Genomic DNA, 25,440 nt, shown 5'->3' with positions numbered 1-25,440 from the left:
CAATACTTTTTTTTTATTGTGGTATTCAGTAGAGATTGACCGATCATGTTTTTTTTAGGGCTGATACCAATACCGACTATTAGTAGTCAAGGTGGCCGAATAGACATGAATAACATACGACAGTGACCGGCTTTAAAGGCCTACTGAAAGCCACTACTACCGACCACGCAGTCTGATAGTTTATATATCAATGATGAAATCTTAACATTGCAACACATGCCAATACGGCCGGGTTAACTTATAAAGTGCAATTTTAAATTTCCCGCGAAACTTCCGGTTGAAAACGTCTAGGTATGATGACGTATGCGCGTGACGTCACGGAGTGAACGGAAGTATTCGGACCCCATTGGATCCAATACAAAAAGCTCTGTTTTCACCACATAATTCCACAGTATTCTGGACATCTGTGTTGGTGAATCTTTTGCAATTTGTTTAATGAACAATGAAGACTGCAAAGAAGAAAGCTGTAGGTGGGATCGGTGTATTAGCGGCGGACTACAGCAACACAACCAGAAGGACTTTGAGATGGATAGCAGACGGGCTAGCCGCCGACCTCACCTTGACTTCCTCCGTCTCCGGGCCGCCGACCGCATCTGTGATCGGGTGAAGTCCTTCGTCGCTCCGTCGATCGCTGGAACGCAAGTGAGCACGGGTGTTGATGAGCAGATGAGGGCTGGCTGGCGTAGGTGGATAGCTAATGTTTTTAGCGTAGCTCTGTCGAGGTCCCGTAGCTAAGTTAGCTTCAATGGCGTCGTTAGCAACAGCTTTGTTAAGGTTCGCCAGGCTGGAAAGCATTAACCGTGTATTTACATTAGGGATGTCCGATAATGGCTTTTTGCCGATATCCGATATTCCGATATTGTCCAACTCTTTAATTACCGATACCGATATCAACCGATACCGATATCAACCGATATATGCAGTTGTGGAATTAACACATTATTATGCCTAATTTGGACAACCAGGTATGGTGAAGATAAGGTACTTTTTTTAAAAATTAGTAAAATAAGATAAATAAATTAAAAACATTTTCTTGAATAAAAAAGAAAGTACAACAATATAAAAACAGTTACATAGAAACTAGTAATGAATGAAAATTAGTCAAATTAACTGTTAAAGGTTAGTACTATTAGTGGACCAGCAGCACGCACAATCATGTGTGCTTACGGACTGTATCCCTTGCAGACTGTATTGATATATATTGATGTATAATGTAGGAACCAGAATATTAATAACAGAAAGAAACAACCCTTTTGTGTGAATGAGTGTAAATGGGGGAGGGAGGTTTTTTGGGTTGGTGCACTAATTGTAAGTGTATCTTGTGTTTTCTATGTTGATTTAATAAAAAAATTAATTAAAAAAAACGATACCGATAATAAAAAAACCGATACCGATCATTTCCGATATTACATTTTAACGCATATATCGGCCGATAATATCTCTAATTTACATGTTCATGGTTTAATAGTATTGTTGATTTTCTGTCTATCCTTCCAGTCAGGGGTTTATTCCTTTTGTTTCTATCTGCATTTAAGCACGATGCTATCACGTTAGCTCCGTAGCTAAAGAGATTCGCCGATGTATTGTCGTGGAGATAAAAGTCACTGTGAATGTCCATTTCGCGTTCTCGACTGTCATTTTCAAGAGGATATAGTATCCGAGGTGGTTTAAAATACAAATCCGTGATCCACAATAGAAAAAGGAGAAAGTGTGGAATCCAAAGAACCCTTGTACCTAAGTTACGGTCAGAGCGAAAAAAGATACGTCCTGCACTGCACTCTAGTCCTTCACTCTCATGTTCCTCATCCACAAATCTTTCATCCTCGCTCAAATTAATGGGGTAATCGTCGCTTTCTCGGTCAGAATCGCTCTCGCTGCTGGTGTAAACAATGGGGAAATGTGAGGAGCCTTTCAACCTGTGACGTCACGCTACTTCCGGTACAGGCAAGGCTTTTTTTTATTAGCGATCAAAAGTTGCGAACTTTATCGTCGATGTTCTCTACTAAATCCTTTCAGCAAAAATATGGCAATATCGCGAAATGATCAAGTATGACACATAGAATGGATCTGCTATCCCCGTTTAAATGAAAACATTTCATTTCAGTAGGCCTTTAAGTTTGATTTTTAAGATTATTTTTGAGGAAACTTCGGACCAGTAGCGACATAATGTTTTATGCGGCCCTAATGTTGTGGTTGATTTAGCACCGAAAAACATCAGGGGATTTCACAAACACCTTCATTACGTGTGCCTAAGAGGAACATCAACATTTGCATTTCAAAATATGGGAAATATCCTGGAAAAATCTCTAAAAATATGGGATTTCTCTACATCACAGTAAATCGCCATCTACTCAATTTCATTGCAGCTTATGGATTTAACACATTGTAAGTAGGGATGTCCGATAATGGCTTTTTGCCGATATCCGATATTCCGATATTGTCCAACTCTTTAATTACCGATACTGATATCAACCGATACCGATATCAACCGATATATGCAGTCGTGGAATTAACACATTATTATGCCTAATTTGGACAACCAGGTATGGTGAAGATAAGGTACTTTTTAAAAAAATTAGTAAAATAAGATAAATAAATCAAAAACATTTTCTTGAATAAAAAAGAAAGTACAACAATATAAAAACAGTTACATAGAAACTAGTAGTGAATGAAAATTAGTAAAATTAACTGTTAAAGGTTAGTACTATTAGTGGACCAGCACCACGCACAATCATGTGTGCTTAGGGACTGTATCCCTTGCAGACTGTATTGATGTATATTGATATATAATGTAGGAACCAGAATATTAATAACAGAAAGAAACAACCCTTTTGTGTGAATGAGTGTAAATGGGGGAGGGAGGTTTTTTGGGTTGGTGCACTAATTGTAAGTGTATCTTGTGTTTTTTATGTTGATTTAATTTTTAAAAAAACCCAAAAAAAACAAACGATACCGATAATAAAAAAAAAACGATACCGATAATTTCCGATATTACATTTTAACGCATATATCGGCCGATAATATCGGCAGGCCGATATTATCGGACATCTCTAATTGTAAGGTTTCCTTGAAATATGCCGAACAATTAAAAAAAAATTCTAGGCTCCTTCACGTAGGTTTATAGTTATATACTTATATACTTAACGGGCAACATTCCCTCTAAGGTGCGCGCCTATGCAATTGCGCACTGCTCAAGCGTCCTCTGCGCACGGCAAATCTATGCCACGCACAAAATCAAACAAAAAAATAAGCGCATAATTTTCGACACACGATAGAGAAAACTGTTTTCGTCATCATTGTTCAAATATTGTAATGTCTGTCGAGACGCTTTGAGGACATGAATTCCATCCATCACTCTACTGAGCAAAACTATTTATTGTCGGCCATAAACACATCACCAAAACATTAGTAAAAAAAAAAAGATATCTCGCAAAAGTGGTCATTTTCTGCTGTACAAACCAGACCAAAAGCAACTTTGTTATATCAACAGCAGCCGCTTTCTCTTTCTCACTTGCGCCAACTAACTATATGCACATATGGCACTTAGCCAGTGATGCGTTTACAGCCACACAAAAAGTCGGACAACTCCAACACCACACAAAGTGTCATTCTAGGTCGTTACACTATGATTTACCAATCAAATGTGTGCATATTCTAGTGTCATTTATTAGGAATCTTAATTTATAAATATTAATCATGAAATGCTGTTAGTATATTAAATAAATACTAATAAAAATATATTTTTACAAACAGGAAGTTGCAGGAATGTACACATTATCCCCTGCTTACATCTCATTGTGCAACATGTGAATGTTTTAATGGGAACTAAATGCAATGTCTGAAAGGGGTACACATTATTTCCAAAGCAGGACCTCCACCCAGACAAACAATACAAGTACACAGTTCATGAAAAACAATATTTTTTGTTATTGTCATTGTAAGTGGGCCTAAACACTTATATTAGAAAATAACCTCATGGAAATGACTGCTGTCATTTGATTATAATAATAAGAGAATGTTGTCTGTCTATCTGTGTTGGCCCTGCGATGAGGTGGGGACTTGTCCAGGGTGTACCCCGCCTTCCGCCCGAATGCAGCTGAGATAGGCTCCAGCACCCCCCGCCACCCCGAAAGGGACAAGCGGTAGAAAATGGATGGCTGGATGGAGATTGAACTTGTTATTTAGTCAGGTTTGGGACAGGTGTGCTGCTGGTGTAGCCACAGTGTGCACGTCTGATGTTGCTCACATGGGCTCCACTCAATGCTCAGGGAGTTTTTGTGTTTGCTCACACACATGAAAAATTAGAGGGAACATTGTTAATGAGCCTGAAGATATTTAAAAAGTTGTGTATTTCAGATTATAATATCAAAATCTACTTCTGAAAAAAGTTTTTTTTAGTTGCTTAAAAATAATAATAACACTAACTTATGAATTAACTTGGAAAAATTACAACAACAATAATAAACACTGTTATATATGCAACTGAACATTAATATTTTCGTACAGGCAGAATTTTTGACACACTAAGTTATGCAGTTACACAATCGTATTATTATTATTATATTGTATTATTACATTCTTACATGGGGGAAAAAACAACAGTAAAAATGTAAGACAAAAAGAACAACAAAATTGCTATGTTCTAACCAGTGTTGGGACTAACGCGTTACTTTGTACGCCGTTAGTTTCGGCGGTAACTAGTAATCTAACGCGTTATTTTTTATATTCAGTAACTCAGTTACCGTTACTACATGATGCGTTACTGCGTTATTTTACGTTACTCTTTATGTAGTATTGGCTTGAAACAGAAGATCTGAGTGTGTTTTGTGGCAGCGCTACGGTGTCGTTCTTCTGAATCTCTTGTGTCACACGGAGGAGCCGCCGCGCTGGGTGTGTGTCTGAGTGTGGGAAGGGAGGGAGGGGAGGGGTGCGCGCAGCACTATTCGTGAGGGAGGGGCGGAGACAGAGAGAGCGAGAGAGTTGTTAACACGCATGCGTCGCCAGGCTCAGCTTTTTATTGATAGATTTATCAGATTAAATTTTTTATTATCTATAGCAGGGGTGTCAAAAGTGTGCTCCGGAGGCCATTTGCGGCCCACAGCTAATGTTTTAAAGGCCCACGGCACTTTCTAAAAATACTATTAAAACAAACAAAAACATAACAAAAGTGAAATAAAAAAGCTTAAAGGTGAAATGTAATTTAGAAAACGTTACAATGTTGACTAATAAAACAAAGCTGTTTTTTTTTCTTTCAAACTGTCATTGCTCAAAACATAATATTGAATCAAACTCAATGTTATTATGAATTATAGTACACACACTCTGTCAATTCTCTTATATACTCTTTATTTCTAGACTTCTAGAGTGTTTGATTATCACATCACTCTAAATGTATAAAAAATAAAGTTCACAAACATAAAGAGGGATCCTAGTGGGCCAGGCCAATATTTCCTTATCTCTAAACTAAAACTGGGGAAATGTGTAGAGTGTTCTGGGCTTCAGACATGATTTTATTTCAGAATTCCTTGAGAGAAAAAACGCCTGGTTAGGCTTTGGTATGTAAAAATAAAGTTAAAGTACGTATTTCGTTTACAGCTATGTTGTTATCATGGTGTTTGTTACTTATGTATGTTATGTTGCAGCTATTTAAAATAGTTTTGTCAATTTGTTCTGGCCTGAAATAAATTGGCCCTTTGAAACATATCTTTGTCTTTGTGTGTTGTATTCAGAGCACGTTGTTTGTGTGTTGTATGTAGACCACATTGCTTTCTGAGTTCAGTGATGCAAATGCATGTCAAGTTGATCAACACATTGTATTATTCTCCAGTGCAATAACAGTACAGAAATGAAGGCTAAAAGGGCATTAATGGGAGCTTTAAAAAAAGAAGTAACTAAATAGTTACTTTTCACAGTAACGCATTACTTTTTGGTGTAAGTAACTGAGTTAGTAACTGAGTTACTTTTGAAATAAAGTAACTAGTAACTGTAACTAGTTACTGGTTTTCAATAACTAACCCAACACTGGTTCTAACTAATAATTACTAATAATATGCTTATAGTCACCTATAATAGAAAGCTGACACAATTTCTGTTTTTTAGCCTCTTTTTTTTTTATTAAAAAAATATATAAAAATGGCCCTTGCCTAATTTGACTTTTCAGTATGCAGCCCTTGGTGGAAAAAGTATGCACACCTCGGGACTAAATTATCAAAAGTATCGATGTTTTAATATGGGAATTGATATTAGAGCATAATGATCTGGTATCGATTTTTCAGTATCGATCCGCATATCACTAGTGGTTATTACCGTATTTTTCGGACTATAAGTCGCAGTTTTTTTCATAGTTTGGCCGGGGGTGCGACTTATACTCAGGAGCGACTTATGTGTGAAATGATTAACACATTAGCGTAAAATATCAAATAATATTATTTAGCTCATTCACGTAAGAGACTAGACGTATAAGATTTCATGGGATTTAGCGATTAGGAGTGACAGATTGTTTGGTAAACGTATAGCATGTTCAATATGTTATAGTTATTTGAATGACTCTTACCATAATATGTTACATTAACATACCAGGCACGTTCTCAGTTGGTTATTTATGCCTCATATAACGTACACTTATTCAGCCTGTTGTTCACTATTCTTTATTTATTTTTTTAAATCACCTTTCAAATGTCTATTCTTGGTGTTGGGTTTTATCAAGTAAATTTCCCCAAAAAATGCGACTTATACTCCAGTGCGACTTATACCGTAATTTCTGGACTATAAGCCGCTACTTTTTCCCCTCGTTCTGGTCCCTGCGGCTTATACAAGGGTGCGGCTTATTTACGGCCTGTTCTTCTCCGACACCGACGAAGAGGATTTCGGTGGTTTTAGTACGCAGGAGGAAGACGATGACACAATGATTAAAGACTGACTTTTCATATACCGGTAGGCTGGTTATTTTGATAACGTACAGGCGAGCACTTTGTATTACTTTGCACCGTTGTATTATTTGTACTCTGCACGAATGCTGTTCGCCGTGTCAAAAATGTGAAAGTTTGATTGAATGATTGAAAGATTTATTGTTAATAAATGGGACGCTTTGCGTTCCCAAACAGTCATCTCTGTCCTGACAATCCCCTCCGTGGTAGCAGGAACCCCTATATACTAGGGTAATTACACATCAAAACCCTGCGGCTTATAGTCGGGTGCGGCTTGTATATGGAGCAATCTGTATTTTCCCCTAAATTTAGCTGGTGCGGCTTATAGTCAGGTGCGGCTTATAGTCCGGAAATTACGGTATATGTTTTTTTCCTTCTTTATTATGCATTTTCGGCCGGTGCAACTTATACTCCAGAGCGACTTATACTCCGAAAAATACGGTACTCATATACTTAATGAGCCTGCTGATATTTAAAAAGTTTCGTATTTCAAATTATAATGTATCTCAAAATCTACCTGTGAATAAAGTTTTTTTTCGTTAATTAAAAATAATAATAATATTAACTTATGAATTAACTTGGAAAAATTACAACAACAATAATAAACACTGTTAAATATGCAACTGAACATTAATATTTTCGTACAAGCAGAATTTCTGACACACTAAGTTATGCAGTTACACAATCGTATTATTATTATTATTATTATATTTTTTTATTCCATTCTTACATGGGGGGAAAAACAACAGTAAAAATGTAAGACAAAAAGAGCAACAAAATTGCTATGTTCTAACTAATAATTACTAATAATATGCTTAGTCACCTATAATACAAAGCTGACACAATTTCTGTTTTTTAGCCTCTTTTTTTTTGATTAAAAAAATATATAAAAATGTCCCTCGCCTAATTTGACTTTTCAGTATGCAGCCCTTGGTGGAAAAAGTATGCACACCTCTGAACTAAATGATCAAAAGTATCGATGTTTTAATTTGGGAATTGATATTACAGCATAATGATCTGGTATCGATCTGCACATCACTAGTGGTTATTACTACTTCACTAATTATATGTATTTTATATACTAAATACCATGTATATATTTTATCTGCCCATGAAGTTCTTTTCAGGCAGACAATGATGATAAAAGTCTGATACCGATATGCATCAAAATGCCAAGTATCGGTGCCAACAATCGGTCGATCTCTAGTATAACATACTTGTTGTACACTTTCAGCTCCGAGCCTAAGATCCGACAGCGACAGCGATCTTTCTCCGTCTGACTCCGGTGAGGAGGAAGATGAAGTCGTGGTGGAAGAAGAGCAGAAAATAGAAAAAGACGGCAAAGAAAACAAGACCCTGAGAACGCCTAGCAAAGGTCTGTCGGCAGCACTTTACAAGACCCCTTCCAAAAAGAGCAAGAGCATGCGGCCCAGCATGGTCGAAGAGTATTTTGAGGCCCACGGCAGCTCAAAAGTCGTGACGTCAGACCGCACCCTTGAACGTCTACACACACCTAAATTAGACCGGGTGAGTGTATAAAAACATCATGTATGTAGAGTCGTGGGGAAAAGGTTACATACACTTGTGAGGGACATAACTCTTATTTTTTTGTGATAGAGTGATTGGAGCACATACTTGTTGGTCACAAAAAACATTCACGAAATTGGCTTCTTTTATGAATGGCACAGTTTTGTCACTGCCACGATCAGGATGAAAACGCAAGCTGTTACCTGCTGCTGATAGAAAATTGGTCAGGATGATCAAGAGTCAACCGATAACCACCAAAAAGCAGGTCTGCAATGAATTGGAAGCCAAGCGTGTTGTGCATCGCCATGGACTGTGAGGCTATCATGCAAGAAGGAAGCCCTTGCTCCAGAAGCGAAAACCCTAAGGCTCGTCTAAAGTTTGCTGCTGATCACATGGACAAAGATAAGGCCTTCTGGAGGAAAGTTCTGTGGTCAGATGAAACAAAAATTGAGCTGTTTGGCCACAATATCCGGCAATATGTTTGGAGGAGAAAAGGTGAGGCCTTTTAATCACAGGAACACCACACCTACTGTCAAGCATGGTGGTGGTAGTATTATGCTATGGGCCTGTTTTGCTGCCAATGGAACTGGTGCTTTACAGAGAGTAAATGGGACAATGAAAAAGGAGGATTACTTCCAAATTCTTCAGGACAAGCTAAAATCATCAGCCCGGAGGTTGGGTCTCGGGCGCAGTTGGGTGTTCCAACAGGACAATGACCCCAAACACACGTCAAAAGTGGTAAAGGAATGGCAAAATCAGGCTAGGATTAAGGTTTTAGAATGGCCTTCCCAAAGTCCTGACTTAAACCCCTGTAGTTTGCTTGCTGCGGCAACAACAAACAAAACTCCAGACGCTCCTCTTCGTTTTGTGTCGTTCACTTATCAAGTTAATCATTCAAAAACATGAAACAATAACGACGCGGGAACAAATGAATGGCAAAATAAAGCGAGTTTGTTACATTAAGAAAGAGTTAGAAAAAGTAAGAGTAAGGTAAAAAAAAACGTGTGGCTCGATTCCACCATACCTGACTGCCATTACCCATAATACATTGTGTCCAAACCATATAAGCACACAGATCCTTCCGCCATATATGCAATTAAACACTTACGTAATCTTCACTGTATTAAAGCAGCATACAAAAGTATGTCATCAAATCATTCAGACAAATGTAATAATTACAAATAAAGTGTACCTTATAATTATTCTAAGCATGCAATATAGAGATGTCCGATAATGGCTTTTTTGCAGATATTCCGATATTGTCCAACTCTTAATTACCAATTCCGACATCAACCGATACCGATATATACAGTCGTGGAATTAACACATTATTATGCCTAATTTTGTTGTGATGCCCCGCTGGATGCATTAAATAATGTAACAAGGTTTTCCAAAATAAATCAACTCAAGTTATGGAAAAAAATGCCAACATGGCACTGCCATATTTATTATTGAAGTCACAAAGTGCATTATTTTTTTTTAACATGCCTCAAAACAGCAGCTTGGAATTTGGGACATGCTCTCCCTGAGAGAGCATGAGGAGGTTGAGGTGGGCGGGGTTTTGGTAGGGGGTAGCGGGGGGTGTATATTGTAGCGTCCCGGAAGAGTTAGTGCTGCAAGGGGTTCTGGGTATTTCTTTTGTTGTGTTTATGTTGTGTTACGGTGCGGATGTTCTCCCGAAATGTGTTTGTCATTCTTGTTTGGTGTGGGTTCACAGTGTGGCGCATATTAGTAACAGTGTTAAAGTTGTTTATACGGCCACCCTCAATGTGACCTGTATGGCTGTTGACTAGGGATGTCCGATAATGGCTTTTTGCCGATATCCGATATTCCGATATTGTCCAACTCTTTAATTACCGATACCGATATCAACCGATACCGATATCAACCGATATATACAGTCGTGGAATTAACACTTTTAGTATGCCTAATTTGGACAACCAGGTATGGTGAAGATAAGGTACTTTAAAAAAAAATTAATAAAATAAGATAAATAAATTAAAAACATTTTCTTGAATAAAAAAGAAAGTAAAACAATATAAAAACAGTTACATAGAAACGAGTAATTAATGAAAATTAGTCAAATTGACTGTTAAAGGTTAGTACTATTAGTGGACCAGCAGCACGCACAATCATGTGTGCTTACGGACTGTATCCCTTGCAGACTGTATTGATATATAATGTAGGAACCAGAATATTAATAACAGAAAGAAACAACCCTTTTGTGTGAATGGGGGAGGGGGGTTTTTTGGGTTGGTGCACTAATTGTAAGTGTATCTTGTGTTTTTTATGTTGATTTAATTAAAAAAAACTAATTAAAAAAAACCTGATACCGATAATAAAAAAAACGATACCGATAATTTCCGATATAACATTTTAACGCATTTATCGGCCGATAACATCTCTACTGTTGACCAATTATGCGTTGCATTCACTTGTGTGTGTGAAAAGCCGTAGATATTATGTGGTTGAGCCGGCACGCAAAGGCAGTGCCTTTAAGGTTTATTGGCGCTCTGTACTTCCCCCTACGTCCGTGTACACAGCGGCGTTTTAAAAAGTCATACATTTAACTTTTTGAAACCGATACCGATAATTTCCGAAATTACATTTTAAAGAATTTATCGGCCGATAATATCGGCAGTCCGATAATATTGCATATATTGCATTATCCCTAATGCAATATATACATTTTCGTATTATTTAAATAAAGTAAATAGTCCCCTTTTGGCTGAATAAACATAAAGCACCTTCCATAAAATGTAAATTAACTTAAACATCATTTAGGCTTCTACAACCCCATTGAGAGCATGTGGACAATGCTGAAGAAACAAGTCCATGTCAGAAAACCAACTCATTTAGCTAAACTGCACCAATTTTGTCAAGAGGAGTGGTCAAAAATTCAAGCAGAAGCTTGTGGATGGCTACCAAAAGCGCCTTATTGCAGTGAAACTTGCCAAGGGACATGTAAGCAAATATTAACATTGCTGTATGTATACTTTTGACCCAGTCACATTTTCAGTAGACCCATAATAAATTCATAAAAGAACCAAACTTCATGAACGTTTTTTTGTGACCAACAAGTATGTGCTCCAATCACTCTATCACAAAAAAACAAGAGTTGTAGAAATGATTGGAAACTCAAGACAGCCATGACATTATGTTCTTTACAAGTGTATGTACACTTTTGACCACGACTGTATTTACAAATATCGACGCCACACAAGATTCTGAAAGTTTCTCCTTCACTCGCAGGAGACGCTTGTGCAGCTTTTAGAGGGGAAGCCATCGTGCTACCTGGCAGAGATCCAGCAGCTCCACGACAAACACAAACAGCACTTCAGCAAATGGATGCTCCAGCTACAGTGAGGCCGTTTTTTTTTCTTCCTTCTTTTCATCACGCTACTCCTCCATTTTGAACGCAGAAATGAAGTAAGTGTGTTTGTCTGAAGGTTGGGATTCAGTGTGCTGCTCTACGGTTTGGGCAGCAAGAAGTTTCTGCTGGAGGACTTCCGTCTGTCTCACTTGTCTCAACACATACACCTGGTGGTCAATGGGTTCTTCCCCTCCATCACGCTGAAATCTGTGAGTACTCACACAAAAAGGAATTCAGTCGAACTAAGTGTTGTCCTGATACTAGAGATGTCGATAAATGCTTTTTTTCCATAACTTGAGTTGATTTATTTTGGAAAACCTTGTTATATTGTTTAATGCATCCAGCTGGGCATCACAACAAAATTAGGCATAATAATGTGTTAATTCCACGACTGTATATATCGGTATCGGTTGATATCGGAATCGGTAATTAAGAGTTGGACAATATCGGATATCAGCAAAAAAGCCATTATCGGACATCTCTACCTGATACCAATATTTTGGTACTGGTACCAAATTGTATTTTGATGCTTTTCAAAACAAAAGGGGACCACAAGAAATGTCATTATTGGCTTTATTTTAACATAGAATCTTATGATACATTGAACACAAGTTTCTTATTGCACTCAAAAAAACAAATATCGGCATTAAATAAGATAGTGAACATACTGGACAACTTCTCTTTTGGTAGTAAGTAAGCTGTTCGGGAGCCTGTAAAGGACTGTATATTTTCTTTAGGGGGATGTTCTAATTTTTACTATTTACCAAATAAAGATAGTCTAGGAGAGAGTGAGAGGACACCACTTATATAGTTAACCAATTTACTATATCATATAATATACAATAATCAGACAATAATAAACACACATTAATTACACTCATACACTCATCACCACTCACACGCTACCTCCCCAATGAAACCTCCCGCACTAAACCAATTACACAACACACACACACAGTCCAACCTGGGCCCCTTGGCTGGGCCAGAAGATAGTCTGTTGTGGTCCAGCTGATCGTTGGTGCACGTAGGTGTGGGGGTGGGGTGAGTTGCAAATGCTGGATACCAAGGGGGCGTTGGAGAGGGGGGACACTTCCCGTTGTAGAGTAGAGAAGGGGGGGGGGGCTTGGCCGTGCTTCCCTTTAGCTCCCTCACGAGTCTAGTCTGGAGCGAGAGGAGAACCAGCCTCGTCCTGGGTCACCTCTCTGTCGACTAGCCCGTGAGCGCGAGCCACTAACACTTGTACCTCGCGCTGTCCACTTCCCTCGCAGCAAGGTAGCCACGATAGCACACAACTAAACTCTACAATGTTCACTCTCCAAACAATAAATAGTACCAGGGAAAAGTGTCTCTTGGATAAACTTAGTCCGAACGTGACTGAACCTGGCGTTCGTAAAGTCACGGTGCAGCCAACAAACACAGGTGCGAGCTGCGGTGAGCTAACTAGCAGTTAGCATGGGCTTCGCCTCCTACTGGCAACGCGAAGCGCCCAAAACGTCTTTAAACTTAAACTAGTGTACTGGCACTTAACTGTCACTTATAACAACCTTAAATACACCGCTTAGAGTACTAGTTACTTATCTGATCTGCAACTGTTGTGATCTCTATCTCCGGGTAGTATTACCGACGCTCCGCTGCCTGTCAATGCTGGAGCTCCTTTTAAACACTTTTTTACCTGCCGGCGGAAACGGAAGTGTCCGTAACCATGGCAACCGTAACCGTGGCAACGATTAAACAACTAACGAAAATACATGCCTTTCCCAAAACAACATATGAAATATAAATAAATAATAATAATAATTAGTCCCTTAACAGAAATTATCTATATATATATATATAACTAAAACAGACAATTTACAGAAATATGCAAACCTTCAGAACATAAGCAAACGGGGTGACAAAGGCTCCTAATTTGTCTGCTGATGTATGCAGTAACTAGTGTTGTCCCGATACCAATATTTTGGTACCGGTACCAAAATTATTTCGATACTTTTCGGTACTTTTCTAAATAAAGGGTGTCAGGTTCAAACACTGATGACATCGATTAAACAAGACAAGAAGCAAAGAATTAAACAGAGACAGAATTAAATTTGGCTCAATTTTCTGCTGATATTATCGTCCGATAAATGCTTTAAAATGTAATATCGGAAATTATCGGTATCGGTTTCAAAAAGTAAAATGTACGACTTTTTAAAACGCCGCTGTACGGCGCGGTACACGGACGTAGGGAGAAGTACAGAGCAGTTGCGTCTCCCAGTTGTACTTGCCAACCCTCCCGATTTTCCCGGGAGACTCCCGAATTTCAGTGCCCCTCCCGAAAATCTCCCGGGGCAACCATTCTCCCGTATTTCTCCCGATTTCCACCCAGACAACAATAATGGGGTCGTGCCTTAAAGGCACTGCATTTGCGTGCCGGCCCAGTCACATAATATCTACGGCTTTTCACACACACACACAAGTGAATGCAAGCATACTTGGTCAACAGCCATACAGGTCACACTGAGGGTGACCGTATAAACAACTTTAACACTGTTACAAATATGCGCCACACTGTGAACCCACACCAAACAAGAATGACAAACACATTTCGGGAGAACATCCGCACCGTAACACAACATAAACACAACGGAACAAATACCCAGAACCCCTTGCAAAGCTCCCCCCCATCACCACCTCAACCCCGCCCCCCAAACTCCGCCCACCTCAACCTCCTCATTCTCTTAGGGTGAGCATGTCCCAAATTCCAAGCTGCTGTTTTGAGGCATGTTAAAAAAAATAATGCACTTTGTGACTTCAATAATAAATTTGGCAGTGCCATGTTGGCATTTTTTTTCCATAACTTATAATAATAATAATAGATCTTATTTGTAAAAATCACTTTACATTGAGTAAACAACCTCTAAGTGCTACAGTGTATTAAAAAAAAAAAAAAAAAAGATAATAAAATAAATAAATAAATAAAACCTTGAACAGCCAAATAGCTAAAACTAGTATGCATATATCTAAAAAAAATAATAAAAAAAGGCTTTTTTAAAAAGAAGGGTTTTTAAGCCTTTTTTAAAAGCATCCACAGTCTGTGGTGCCCTCAGGTGGTCAGGGAGAGCGTTCCACAGACTGGGAGCGGCGGAGCAGAAACTTGAGTTGATTTATTTTGGAAAACCTTGTTACATTGTTTAATGCATACAGCGGGGCATCACAACAAAATTAGGCATAATAATGTGTTAATTCCACGACTGTATATATCGTATCGGTTGATATCGGAATCGGTAATTAAGAGTTGGACAATATCGGATATTGGCAAAAAAGCCATTATCAGACATCTCTAGTCTTGATGATTTAATAAACATGCATGATGTAGTTTTTAATTTGCTTTTGTACTCTGTGCAGATCTTGAACGCGTTGACGTGTGACATCCTCGAGCACCAGGGGAGTTTCCGAACGCCGTCTGACCAGATTCAGTACATCTCGCGGGCCCTGAGAGAGAGTGAGAGCACCTATGACTTATCCCGTTCCGTTTCATCCACACATTTTACACAGTATTGTCCTTGAATCAGGCCCAGATCGTCACATCTACTTGTTGATCAATAATATTGACGGACCGATGCTGCGTGGAGAAAAGACCCAGAGTGCACTGGGGCAGCTGGCGTCCCTACCCAACATTCACCTGGTGGCTACTATTGACCACATCAATGCTCCTCTTGGTTAGTATTGATCATAAATACATGTTGTTTATGTTTATGAGTTAATGTGTGTCTTTATTACAAAAGCTTTTTTGGACACTGAATTTGTGGAACTGAATTTTTTGCGTTAAATTTTGTGAACTTTATTTTTTTTTACATCAAATTATGCTCTTACATTGAATGTGGGTGAAATGTGTGTGTTTTAAAAAAAAAAATTTATTTATTTAATTTTTTTCAAATTCAGTGTGGAAAAAATGTGTCATAAAAAAAATTCAGTGCAGAACTATTTTATATATATATTATATTCAAAATGCAAAGACTCACTTCTATGGAAGTTAACTGCCATAAAAGTTTGGACACTGAATTTATGTAACTGCATTTTTTTTACATCAAATTATGCTCTCACATTGAATGTGGGTGAAATGTGTGTGTTTAAAAATTCAGTTTTTTGTTACATTTAAAAAAAAATTCAGTCATAAAAAAATTCAGTGCATAAATATTTATATTCAAAACACAAAGACTCACTTCTATGGAAGTTAACTTGTGTCTTTATTACGATTTTGGACCCTGAATTCAGGTAAGTGCATTTTTTTGCGTTTAATTTTGTCAACTTAATTTTTTTACTTAAAATAATGCGGACAATTTCATTGGATAAAAAATTGGGGGCAAAATCAGTGTTTAAATAATCAGTTTGTCAATTACAATGTTTTATAATTCAGTGTGGAAAAATTCACTCCAGAAATATTTGTTGCTTCAAAACACGAAGGCACTTTTATGGAAGTTAACTTGTGTCTTTATTATGATTTTGGACACTGAATTTATGGAACTAAATTTTTTTGCGTTCAATTTTGTCAACTGAATTTTTTTACATCAAATAGTGCGTTGGGCACACTGAATTTATGGAACTGAATTTTTTTTTTTTTACATCAAATTATGCTCTTACATTGAATGTGGGTGAAATGTGTGTTTAAAAATTCATTTTTTTGTTACATTTTAAAAAAAATTCAGTCATAAAAAAATTCAGTGCGGAAATATTTCTATTTAAAACACAAAGACTCACTTCTATGGAAGTTAACTTGTGTCTTTATTACGATTTTGGACACTGAATTCATGCAACTGCATTTTTTTGCGTTTAATTTTGTCAACTGATTTTTTTTACGTCAAATAATGCGGACAATTTCATTGGATAAAAAATTGGGGGCAAAATCAGTGTTTAAATGATCAGTTTGTCAATTACAATGTTTTATAATTCAGAGTGGAAAAATTCCCTCCAGAAATATTTGTTGCTTCAAAACACGAAGGCGCTTTTATGGAAGTTAACTTGTGTCTTTATTATGATTTTGGACACTGAATTTATGGAACTAAATTTTTTGGCGTTTAATTTTGTCCACTGAATTTTTTTACATCAAATAGTGCGTTGGGCACACTGAATTTATGGAACTGAATTTTTTTTTTTACATTAAATTATGCTCTTACATTGAATGTGGGTGAAATGTGTGTGTTTAAAAATTCAGTTTTTTGTTACATTTAAAAAAAAAATTCAGTGTGGAAAAATTCAGTGCGGAAATATTTCTATTTAAAACACAAAGACTCACTTCTATGGAAGTTAACTCGTGTCTTTATTATGATTTTGGACACTGAATTCATGCAACTGCATTTTTTTGCGTTTAATTTTGTCAACTGATTTTTTTTACGTCAAATAATGCAGACAATTTCATTGGATAAAAAATTGGGGGCAAAATCAGTGTTTAAATAATCAGTTTGTCAATTACAATGTTTTATAATTCAGTGTGGAAAAATTCCCTCCAGAAATATTTGTTGCTTCAAAACACGAAGGCACTTTTATGGAAGTTAACTTGTGTCTTTATTATGATTTTGGACACTGAATTTATGGAACTGCATTTGTTGTGTTTAATTTTGTCAACTGAATTTTTTTACATCAAATTGGGCACACTGAATTTATGGAACTGATTTTTTTTTTTTACATCAAATTATGCTCTTACATTGAATGTGGGTGAAATGTGTGTTTAAAAATTCATTTTTTTGTTACATTTTTACAAAATTCAGTGTGGAAAAATTCAGTCATAAAAAAATTCAGTCCTCTGCATTTGACCCATCACCCTTGTTCACCCCCTGGGAGGTGAGGGGAGCAGTGAGCAGCAGCGGTGGCCGCGCCCGGGAATCATTTGGGTTATTTAACCCCGAATTCCAACCCTTGATGCTGAGTGTCAAGCAGGGAGGTAATGGCTCCCATTTTTATAGTCTTTGGTATGACTCGGCCGGGGTTTGAACTCACGGCCTACCGATCTCAGGGCGGACACTCTAACCACAAGGCCACTAAGCTGGTCACCTCTAACTTGTGTCTTTATTACAAAAGCTTTTTTTTGGACAATTAATTTCTGTTACTGATTTTTTTGCATTAAATACAAATTAGTGAGAAAAAATTGTCTGTTTCAAAATTCAGTTTACTAAAAGACAGTTTTAAAATTCAGTGCGTAAAAATTATGTGTAAAATAAATTAATTGCAGAAATTTTTGTTGGTTCAAAACTCAAGACTAACTTTCGGTAAATGGCATTAAAATGGGCTAAAATGAAAATTTAATTAAATTGTCAGTATGATTAGGTGTAAAAAATGGGGTTGACAAAATTCAAATGCAAAACTTTTTTCTTTTTTTTTCATCAAATTATGCTGGCAAGTGCATTGGATAAAAAAATGTGTGAGCAAAATACTTGTTTAAAACGTTGTTCAAATACAGTGTTTTAAAATTCAGTGTACAAAAACACGTGTATAAAATTTCAGTGTATACATTTTTTTTTAACAATTGAGTGTAAAAAAAGTTTTGGTGCAAAAATATATTTGTGTCTTTATTACCAAAGCTTTTTTGGAAACTGAATTTATCTAACTGCACTTTTTGCATTACCGTAGTTTTGGGAACTGAATTTTTTTTTTTTACATCAAATTATGTTGACACTATTATTAAATGAAAAATTGTGAGCAAAATTCATTGTAAAAAATTTCAGTGCAGAAATATTTGTTGCTTCAAAACTTAAGAGTCACTTCTAACTTGTGTCTTTATTACAAAAGCTTTTTTGGACACTGAATTTATGTAACTGAGTTTTTTGCATTAAATACACATTTTTGGAGAAAAAATGTCTGTTTAAAAATTCAGTTTGCTAAAATTCAGTGTATAAAAATTATGTGTAAAAGAAATTCAGTGCAGAAATATTTGTTGGTTCAAAACTCAAGACCAACTTTCGGTAAATTTCATGAAATTAACTAAAATGAAAATGTAATGAAATTGTCAGCATAATTTTGTGTAAAAAATGTAGTTGACAAAATTCAAATGCAAAACATAATTTTTTTTTACATTAAATTATGCTGACAGGTGCATTGGATAAAAATGTGTTAGTAAAATACTTGTTAAAATACAATGTTTTAAAATTCAGTGTACAAAAACTTGTCTAATATTTCAGTGTATTTAAAAAAATATTTGGTGCAAAAATATTTGTTGCTTCAAAACTCAAGACTTTGAAGTTAACTTGTGTCTTTATTACGAAAGCTTTTTTGGAAATTGAATTTATGTAACTGCACTTTTTGCATTACCGTAATTTTTTTAATGGATTTTTTTTTTATACATCAAATCATGTTGGCACTTTTATTTGATGAAAAATTGTGAGCAAAATTCAGTGTAAAAAATTTCACTGCAGAAATATTTGTTGCTTCAAAACTTGAGTCACTTCTAACTTGTCTTTATTACAAAAGCTTTTTTGGACAATTCATTTATGTTACTGATTTTTTTGCATTAAATACAAATTAGTGAGAAAAAAAATGTCTGTTTAAAAATTCAAGTTTGCTAAAAGACTGTTTTAAAATTCAGTGCGTAAAAATTATGTGTAAAATAAATTAATTGCAAAATTTTTGTTGGTTCAAAACTCAAGACCAACTTTCGGTAAATTTCACTGAAATTGACTAAAATGAAAATGTAATGAAATTGTCAGCATAATTTGGTGGAAAAAAATTTGGTTGACAAAATTCAAATGCAAAACATTATTTTTTTTACATCAAATTATGCTGGCAAGTGTATTGGATAAAAATGTGTGAGCAAAATACTTGTTTAAAAATTAAGTTTGTTTAAATACAATGTTTTAAAATTCAGTGCATATAAACTTGTGTATAAAATTTCAGTAAATTAAAAATTGAGTGTAAAAAAAGATTTGGTGCAAAAATATTTGTTGCTTCAAAACTCAAGACTTTGAAGTTAACTTGTGTCTTTATTACGAAAACTTTTTTTGGAAACTGAATTTATGCACTTTTTGCATTACTGCAAATTTTACATCAAATTATGTTGACACTTATTTGATGAAAAATTGTGAGCAAAATTCTTGTTTTAAAATTCAGTGTGTAAAAATTATGTGTAAAAGAAATTAATTGCAGAAATTTTTGTCGGTTCAAAACTCAAGTAAATTTCATTAAAATTGACTAAAATGAAAATGTAATGAAATTGTCAGCATAATTTGGTGTAAAAAAAAAAAAAATTTGGTTGACAAAATTAAAATTATGAATGCTTTATCCAGATCTCTCCTTTGTATTCTCAGTGTGGGACCAGTTCAAGCAGAGCCAGTTCAACTGGCTGTGGTGGGAGTGTGTGACGTTCCAGCACTACGCCGAGGAGACATCCTATGAAAACTCTCTTCTGGTGCAGCAAACGGGCGCCCTGGCCCTGTCCTCTCTTACACATGTGCTCCGCAGCTTGACGCCAAACGCGAGGTACCCCTTGCCCTTTGATTACACATCTGTGTAAAAGCTGTTTGGGTGCTCTGAATGCTAAAATACTGCTTTTTATTTTTATTTTTTTTACCCCCCCAGAGGTATTTTCAAACTACTGGTTGAATTTCAGCTGGAGAACAAAGACAACCCTTCATACACAGGTACACACGTCTCAAATGCTTAAAATGTTCATGTTAAGGTTAAAACTGTTTTGTTGGTGCAGGGTTGTCATTCCAAGACTTTTACCAGCGTTGTCGGGAGTCCTTCCTGGTGAACTCTGACCTCACTCTGAGGACGCAGCTGACCGAGTTCAGAGACCACAAACTGATTCGGACACGCAAGGTGAAGTCTAAACGCCGCAACCTCCAAATGAGTAGGGATTGGTGTACCGAAACCCGGTTGCGTAATAGCGCCAATGCCGATTTACACGACAATAACCAAAACGGGAGAAAAAAAAGATGTTTGTGCACAGTCTGACGCTCTTTTTAAACTTTATTGGCGATCTTAACACGCTCCTCATAACACCAGCGAGAGTAGTGGCCAAAATGACAGTTACGGTGCGCAAGGTTGTATTCAGGAACACTCTGAATTTTAAGCATTTGTGTCAGGTTCAAACACTGATGACATCTATTAAACAAGACAAGAAGCAAGGAATTTAAACAGAGACAGAATTCAATTTGGCTCAATTGAGGAGAAACGTCTGGACTGTACTCTTTGTACAGTACGACCGGTGCAATGGACGTCGAGTGGATCTAGCATAATATTGTGAGAGTCCAGTCCATAGTGGATCTAACATAATAGTGAGAGTCCAGTCCATAGTGGATCTAACATAATAGTGAGAGTCCAGTCCATAGTGGATCTAACATAATAGTGTGAGAGTCCAGTCTATAGTGGATCTAACACAATATTGTGAGAGTCCAGTCCATAGTGGATCTAACATAATAGTGAGAGTCCAGTCCATTGTGGATCTAACATAATAGTGAGAGAGTCCAGTCCATAGTGGATCTAACATAATATTGTGAGAGTCCAGTCCATAGTGGATCTAACATAATAGTGAGAGTCCAGTCCATAGTGGATCTAACATAATAGTGAGAGTCCAGTCCATAGTGGATCTAACATAATAGTGAGAGTCCAGTCCATAGTGGATCTAACATAATATTGTGAGAGTCCAGTCTATAGTGGATCTAACACAATATTGTGAGAGTCCAGTCCATAGTGGATCTAACATAATAGTGAGAGTCCAGTCCATTGTGGATCTAACATAATAGTGAGAGAGTCCAGTCCATAGTGGATCTAACATAATATTGTGAGAGTCCAGTCCATAGTGGATCTAACATAATATTGTCAGAGTCCAGTCCATAGTGGATCTAACATAATAGTGAGAGTCCAGTCCATAGTGGATCTAACATAATATTGTGAGAGTCCAGTCCATAGTGGATCTAACATAATAGTGAGAGTCCAGTCCATAGTGGATCTAACATAATATTGTGAGAGTCCAGTCCATAGTGGATCTAGCATAATATTGTGAGAGTTCAGTCCATAGTGGATCTTACATAATAGTGAGAGTCCAGTCCATTGTGGATCTAACATAATATTGTGAGAGTCCAGTCCATAGTGGATTTAACATAATAGTGTGAGAGTCCAGTCCATAGTGGATCTAACATAATAGTGAGAGTCCAGTCCATAGTGGATCTAGCATAATATTGTGAGAGTCCAGTCCATAGTGGATCTAGCATAATATTGTGAGAGTCCCGTCCATAGTGGATCTAACATAATAGTGAGAGTCCAGTCCATAGTGGATCTAACATAATATTGTGAGAGTCCAGTCCATAGTGGGTCTAACATGATATTGTGAGAGTCCAGTCCATAGTAAATCTAACATAATATTCTGAGAGTCCAGTCCATAGTCGATCTAACATAATAGTGTGAGAGTCCAGTCCATAGTGGATCTAACATGATATTGTGAGAGTCCAGTCCATAGTGGATCTAACATAATAGTGTGAGAGTCCAGTCCATAGTGGATCCAACATAATAGTGACAGTCCAGTCCATAGTGAATCTGACATATTGTGAGAGTCCAGTCCATAGTGGATCTAACATAATAGTGACAGTCCAGTCCATAGTGGATCTAACATAATAGTGAGAGTCCAGTCCATAGTGGATCTAACATAATATTGTGAGAGTCCAGTCCATTATGGATCTAACATAATAGTGTGAGAGTCCAGTCCATAGTGAAACTTACATAATAGTGAGAGTCCAGTCCATAGTGGATCTAACATAATAGTGACAGTCCAGTCCATAGTGGATCTACCATAGTGTATCTAACATAATAGTGACAGTCCAGTCCATAGTGGATCTAACATAATAGTGACAGTCCAGTCCATAGTGGATCTAACATAATAGTGAGAGTCCAGTCCATAGTGGATCTAACATAATATTGTGAGAGTCCAGTCCATAGTGGATCTAACATAATAGTGAGAGTCCAGTCCATAGTGAATCTGACATATTGTGAGAGTCCAGTCCATAGTGTATCTAACATAATAGTGAGAGTCCAGTCCATAGTGGATCTAACATAATATCTAACATAATAGTGACAGTCCAGTCCATAGTGGATCTAACATAATAGTGACAGTCCAGTCCATAGTGGATCTAACATAATAGTGAGAGTCCAGTCCATAGTGGATCTAACATAATATTGTGAGAGTCCAGTCCATAGTGGATCTAACATAATAGTGAGAGTCCAGTCCATAGTGAATCTGACATATTGTGAGAGTCCAGTCCATAGTGTATCTAACATAATAGTGAGAGTCCAGTCCATAGTGAATCTGACATATTGTGAGAGTCCAGTCCATAGTGAAACTTACATAATAGTGAGAGTCCAGTCCATTGTGGATCTAACACAATATTGTGAGAGTCCAGTCCATAGTGGATCTAACATAATATTGTGAGAGTCCAGTCCATAGTGGATCTAACATAATAGTGAGACTAGTCTCTGAGTACTTATGTACATGTGATTTTTTCATTTTTAATCAATTTGCCAAATAAAAAAACTTTCCACATTTTGATTATGGGGTATTGTGTGTAGAATTTTGAGGGCAAAAACTAATCTATTAGGCTGTAACATAACACTATGTGGAAACATTTAAGTGCTGTGAATGCACCGCATGGAATCACTTTGCGGATTGCACAACTTGTACACTTTTAAAGGGTTCCACTGTATTTCGCTAAATATATTAACTATTGTCTTTTAAATACAACTCATTTTATTTTTTTTAGGGTGCAGACGGTGTGGAGTGTCTGTCGGTTGCCGTGACTGCGAGCACACTGATGGACTACTTGGAGAACGAGGAGCAGGACTGAGAAGACCGCTCTTTTGCAATTTGAACGTACATTTTCACCGCACTAGACCATTAAACAATATATATATAGTGAAAGTTCCGGCATGCGTGTTGTGGGCAGATCAAAACAACACAAGTTGTTAATGTATTGCAAACTCAGCTCTTTAATTACAGAAATAGATCAACCTGTAGTTAAATGTACATTATTTACTGTAGTTCTTGCAAGGCAGGCATTCAACATTCAAAAATGAAAGCCATAATTTGGTTAGTAGACATCTGAGCATATTTGAAGTGTAAACGGGTGTGCGGATAGCAGAGAACGGGTGTTGTTGTGACCCCGTTTCAAGTCAGGGGAGAAAAATGGAGTGAGGCTGAGACCCGAGACGCGGAGAAAACTAGGTTTTCATTGTAAAACGTCGGCAGCTTTCTGGGGTGGCGAGTCTCGCAGTGTGTCCAAGGAGTCCAGCGTGCAAGTCCTGAGTCGGTTCTGCGTCTCCGTGTGGACGACGCGGAGCTCGTCGGGGTCCAAATCCCTCAGCAGAAGCAGCACCGCGTCCAGAGTGTGAGTCTGCAGAGACACGGTTGTATCCCGAGTATTGAAGGTATGACATTTAGTACGCAGATACAGTATAGTCCCATGGGTAGATAGTGTTGATTGGTGGTCAAAAGTTTACATACACTTGTAAATAACATGATGTCATGGCTGTCTTGAGTTTCCAATAATGTCTACTAGAGATGTCCGATAATATCGGCAGCCCGATATTATCGGCCGATAAATGCTTTAAAATGTAATATCGGAAATTATCGGTATCGGTTCGGAAATTATCAGTATCGGTTAAAAAAGTATAATTTATGACTTTTTAAAACGCCGCTGTGGGGAAGTACAGAGCGCCAATAAACCGTAAAGGCACTGCCTTTGCGTGCCGGTCCAATCACATAATATCTACGGCTTTTCACACACACACAAGTGAATGCAAGTCATACTTGGTCAACAGCCATACAGGTCACACTGAGGGTGGCCGTATAAACAACTTTAACACTGTTACAAATATGCGCCACACTGTGAACCCACACCAAACAAGAATGACAAACACATTCCGGGAGAACATCCGCACCGTAACACAACATAAACACAACAAAACAAATACCCAGAACCCCTTGCAGCACTAACTCTTCCGGGACGCTACAATATACACTCCCGCTACCTCCCCCCCTTAACCCCGCCCACCTCAACTTCCTCATGTCCCAAATTCCAAGCTGCTGTTTTGTTGCATGTTAAAAAAAATAATGCACTTTGTGACTTCAATAATAAATATGGCAGTGCCATGTTGCCATTGTTTAATGCATCCAGCGGGGCATCACAACAAAATTAGGCATAATAATGTGTTAATTCCACGACTGTATATATCGGTATCGGTTGATATCGGAATCGGTAATTAAGAGTTGGACAATATCGGATATCGGCAAAAAAGCTATTATCGGACATCTCTAATGTCTACAACTCTTATTCTTTTGTGATAGAGTGATTGGAGCACATACTTGTTGGTCACAGAAAAACATTCATGAAAGTTTGGTTCTTTTATGAATTTATTATGGGTCTACTGAAAATGTGACTTGGTCAAAAGTATACGTACAGCAATGTTAATATTTGCTTACATGTCCCTTGGCAAGTTTCACTGCAATAAGGCGCTTTTGGTAGCCATCCACAAGCTTCTGCTTGAATTTTTGACCACTCCTCTTGACAAAATTGGTGCAGTTCAGCTAAATTTGTTGGTTTTTCTGACATGTACTTGTTTCTTCAGCATTAAGTCAGCCCATTCTAAAACCTTCAT

The 25,440-nt window shown here is 37.2% G+C and overlaps 2 protein-coding genes across 2 annotated transcripts in view; one reads left to right on the top strand and one right to left on the bottom strand.

Moving 5' to 3' along the window:
- orc2 (origin recognition complex, subunit 2) overlaps positions 1-23,921 on the top strand; it is a 30,908-nt gene extending 6,987 nt beyond the window's left edge. The window contains exons 8-16 of the mRNA XM_062070278.1: positions 8,161-8,453; positions 11,706-11,815; positions 11,903-12,035; positions 15,211-15,307; positions 15,378-15,524; positions 20,100-20,271; positions 20,371-20,432; positions 20,495-20,613; positions 23,547-23,921. Coding sequence (XP_061926262.1) covers positions 8,161-8,453; positions 11,706-11,815; positions 11,903-12,035; positions 15,211-15,307; positions 15,378-15,524; positions 20,100-20,271; positions 20,371-20,432; positions 20,495-20,613; positions 23,547-23,630 — 1,217 coding nt within the window. The 3' untranslated portion in view covers positions 23,631-23,921. The remainder of the gene's footprint in view (positions 1-8,160; positions 8,454-11,705; positions 11,816-11,902; positions 12,036-15,210; positions 15,308-15,377; positions 15,525-20,099; positions 20,272-20,370; positions 20,433-20,494; positions 20,614-23,546) is intronic.
- Positions 23,755-25,440, bottom strand: part of cfap410 (cilia and flagella associated protein 410) — a 6,410-nt gene continuing 4,724 nt past the window's right edge. Inside the window, exon 7 of the mRNA XM_062070280.1 lies at positions 23,755-24,176. Coding sequence (XP_061926264.1) covers positions 24,012-24,176 — 165 coding nt within the window. The 3' untranslated portion in view covers positions 23,755-24,011. The remainder of the gene's footprint in view (positions 24,177-25,440) is intronic.

Source organism: Entelurus aequoreus, linkage group LG14, assembly GCF_033978785.1.
Source record: "Entelurus aequoreus isolate RoL-2023_Sb linkage group LG14, RoL_Eaeq_v1.1, whole genome shotgun sequence".
NCBI classification, from domain to species: Eukaryota; Metazoa; Chordata; class Actinopteri; order Syngnathiformes; family Syngnathidae; genus Entelurus; species Entelurus aequoreus.
This window is presented reverse-complemented; position numbering and strand designations above follow the sequence as displayed.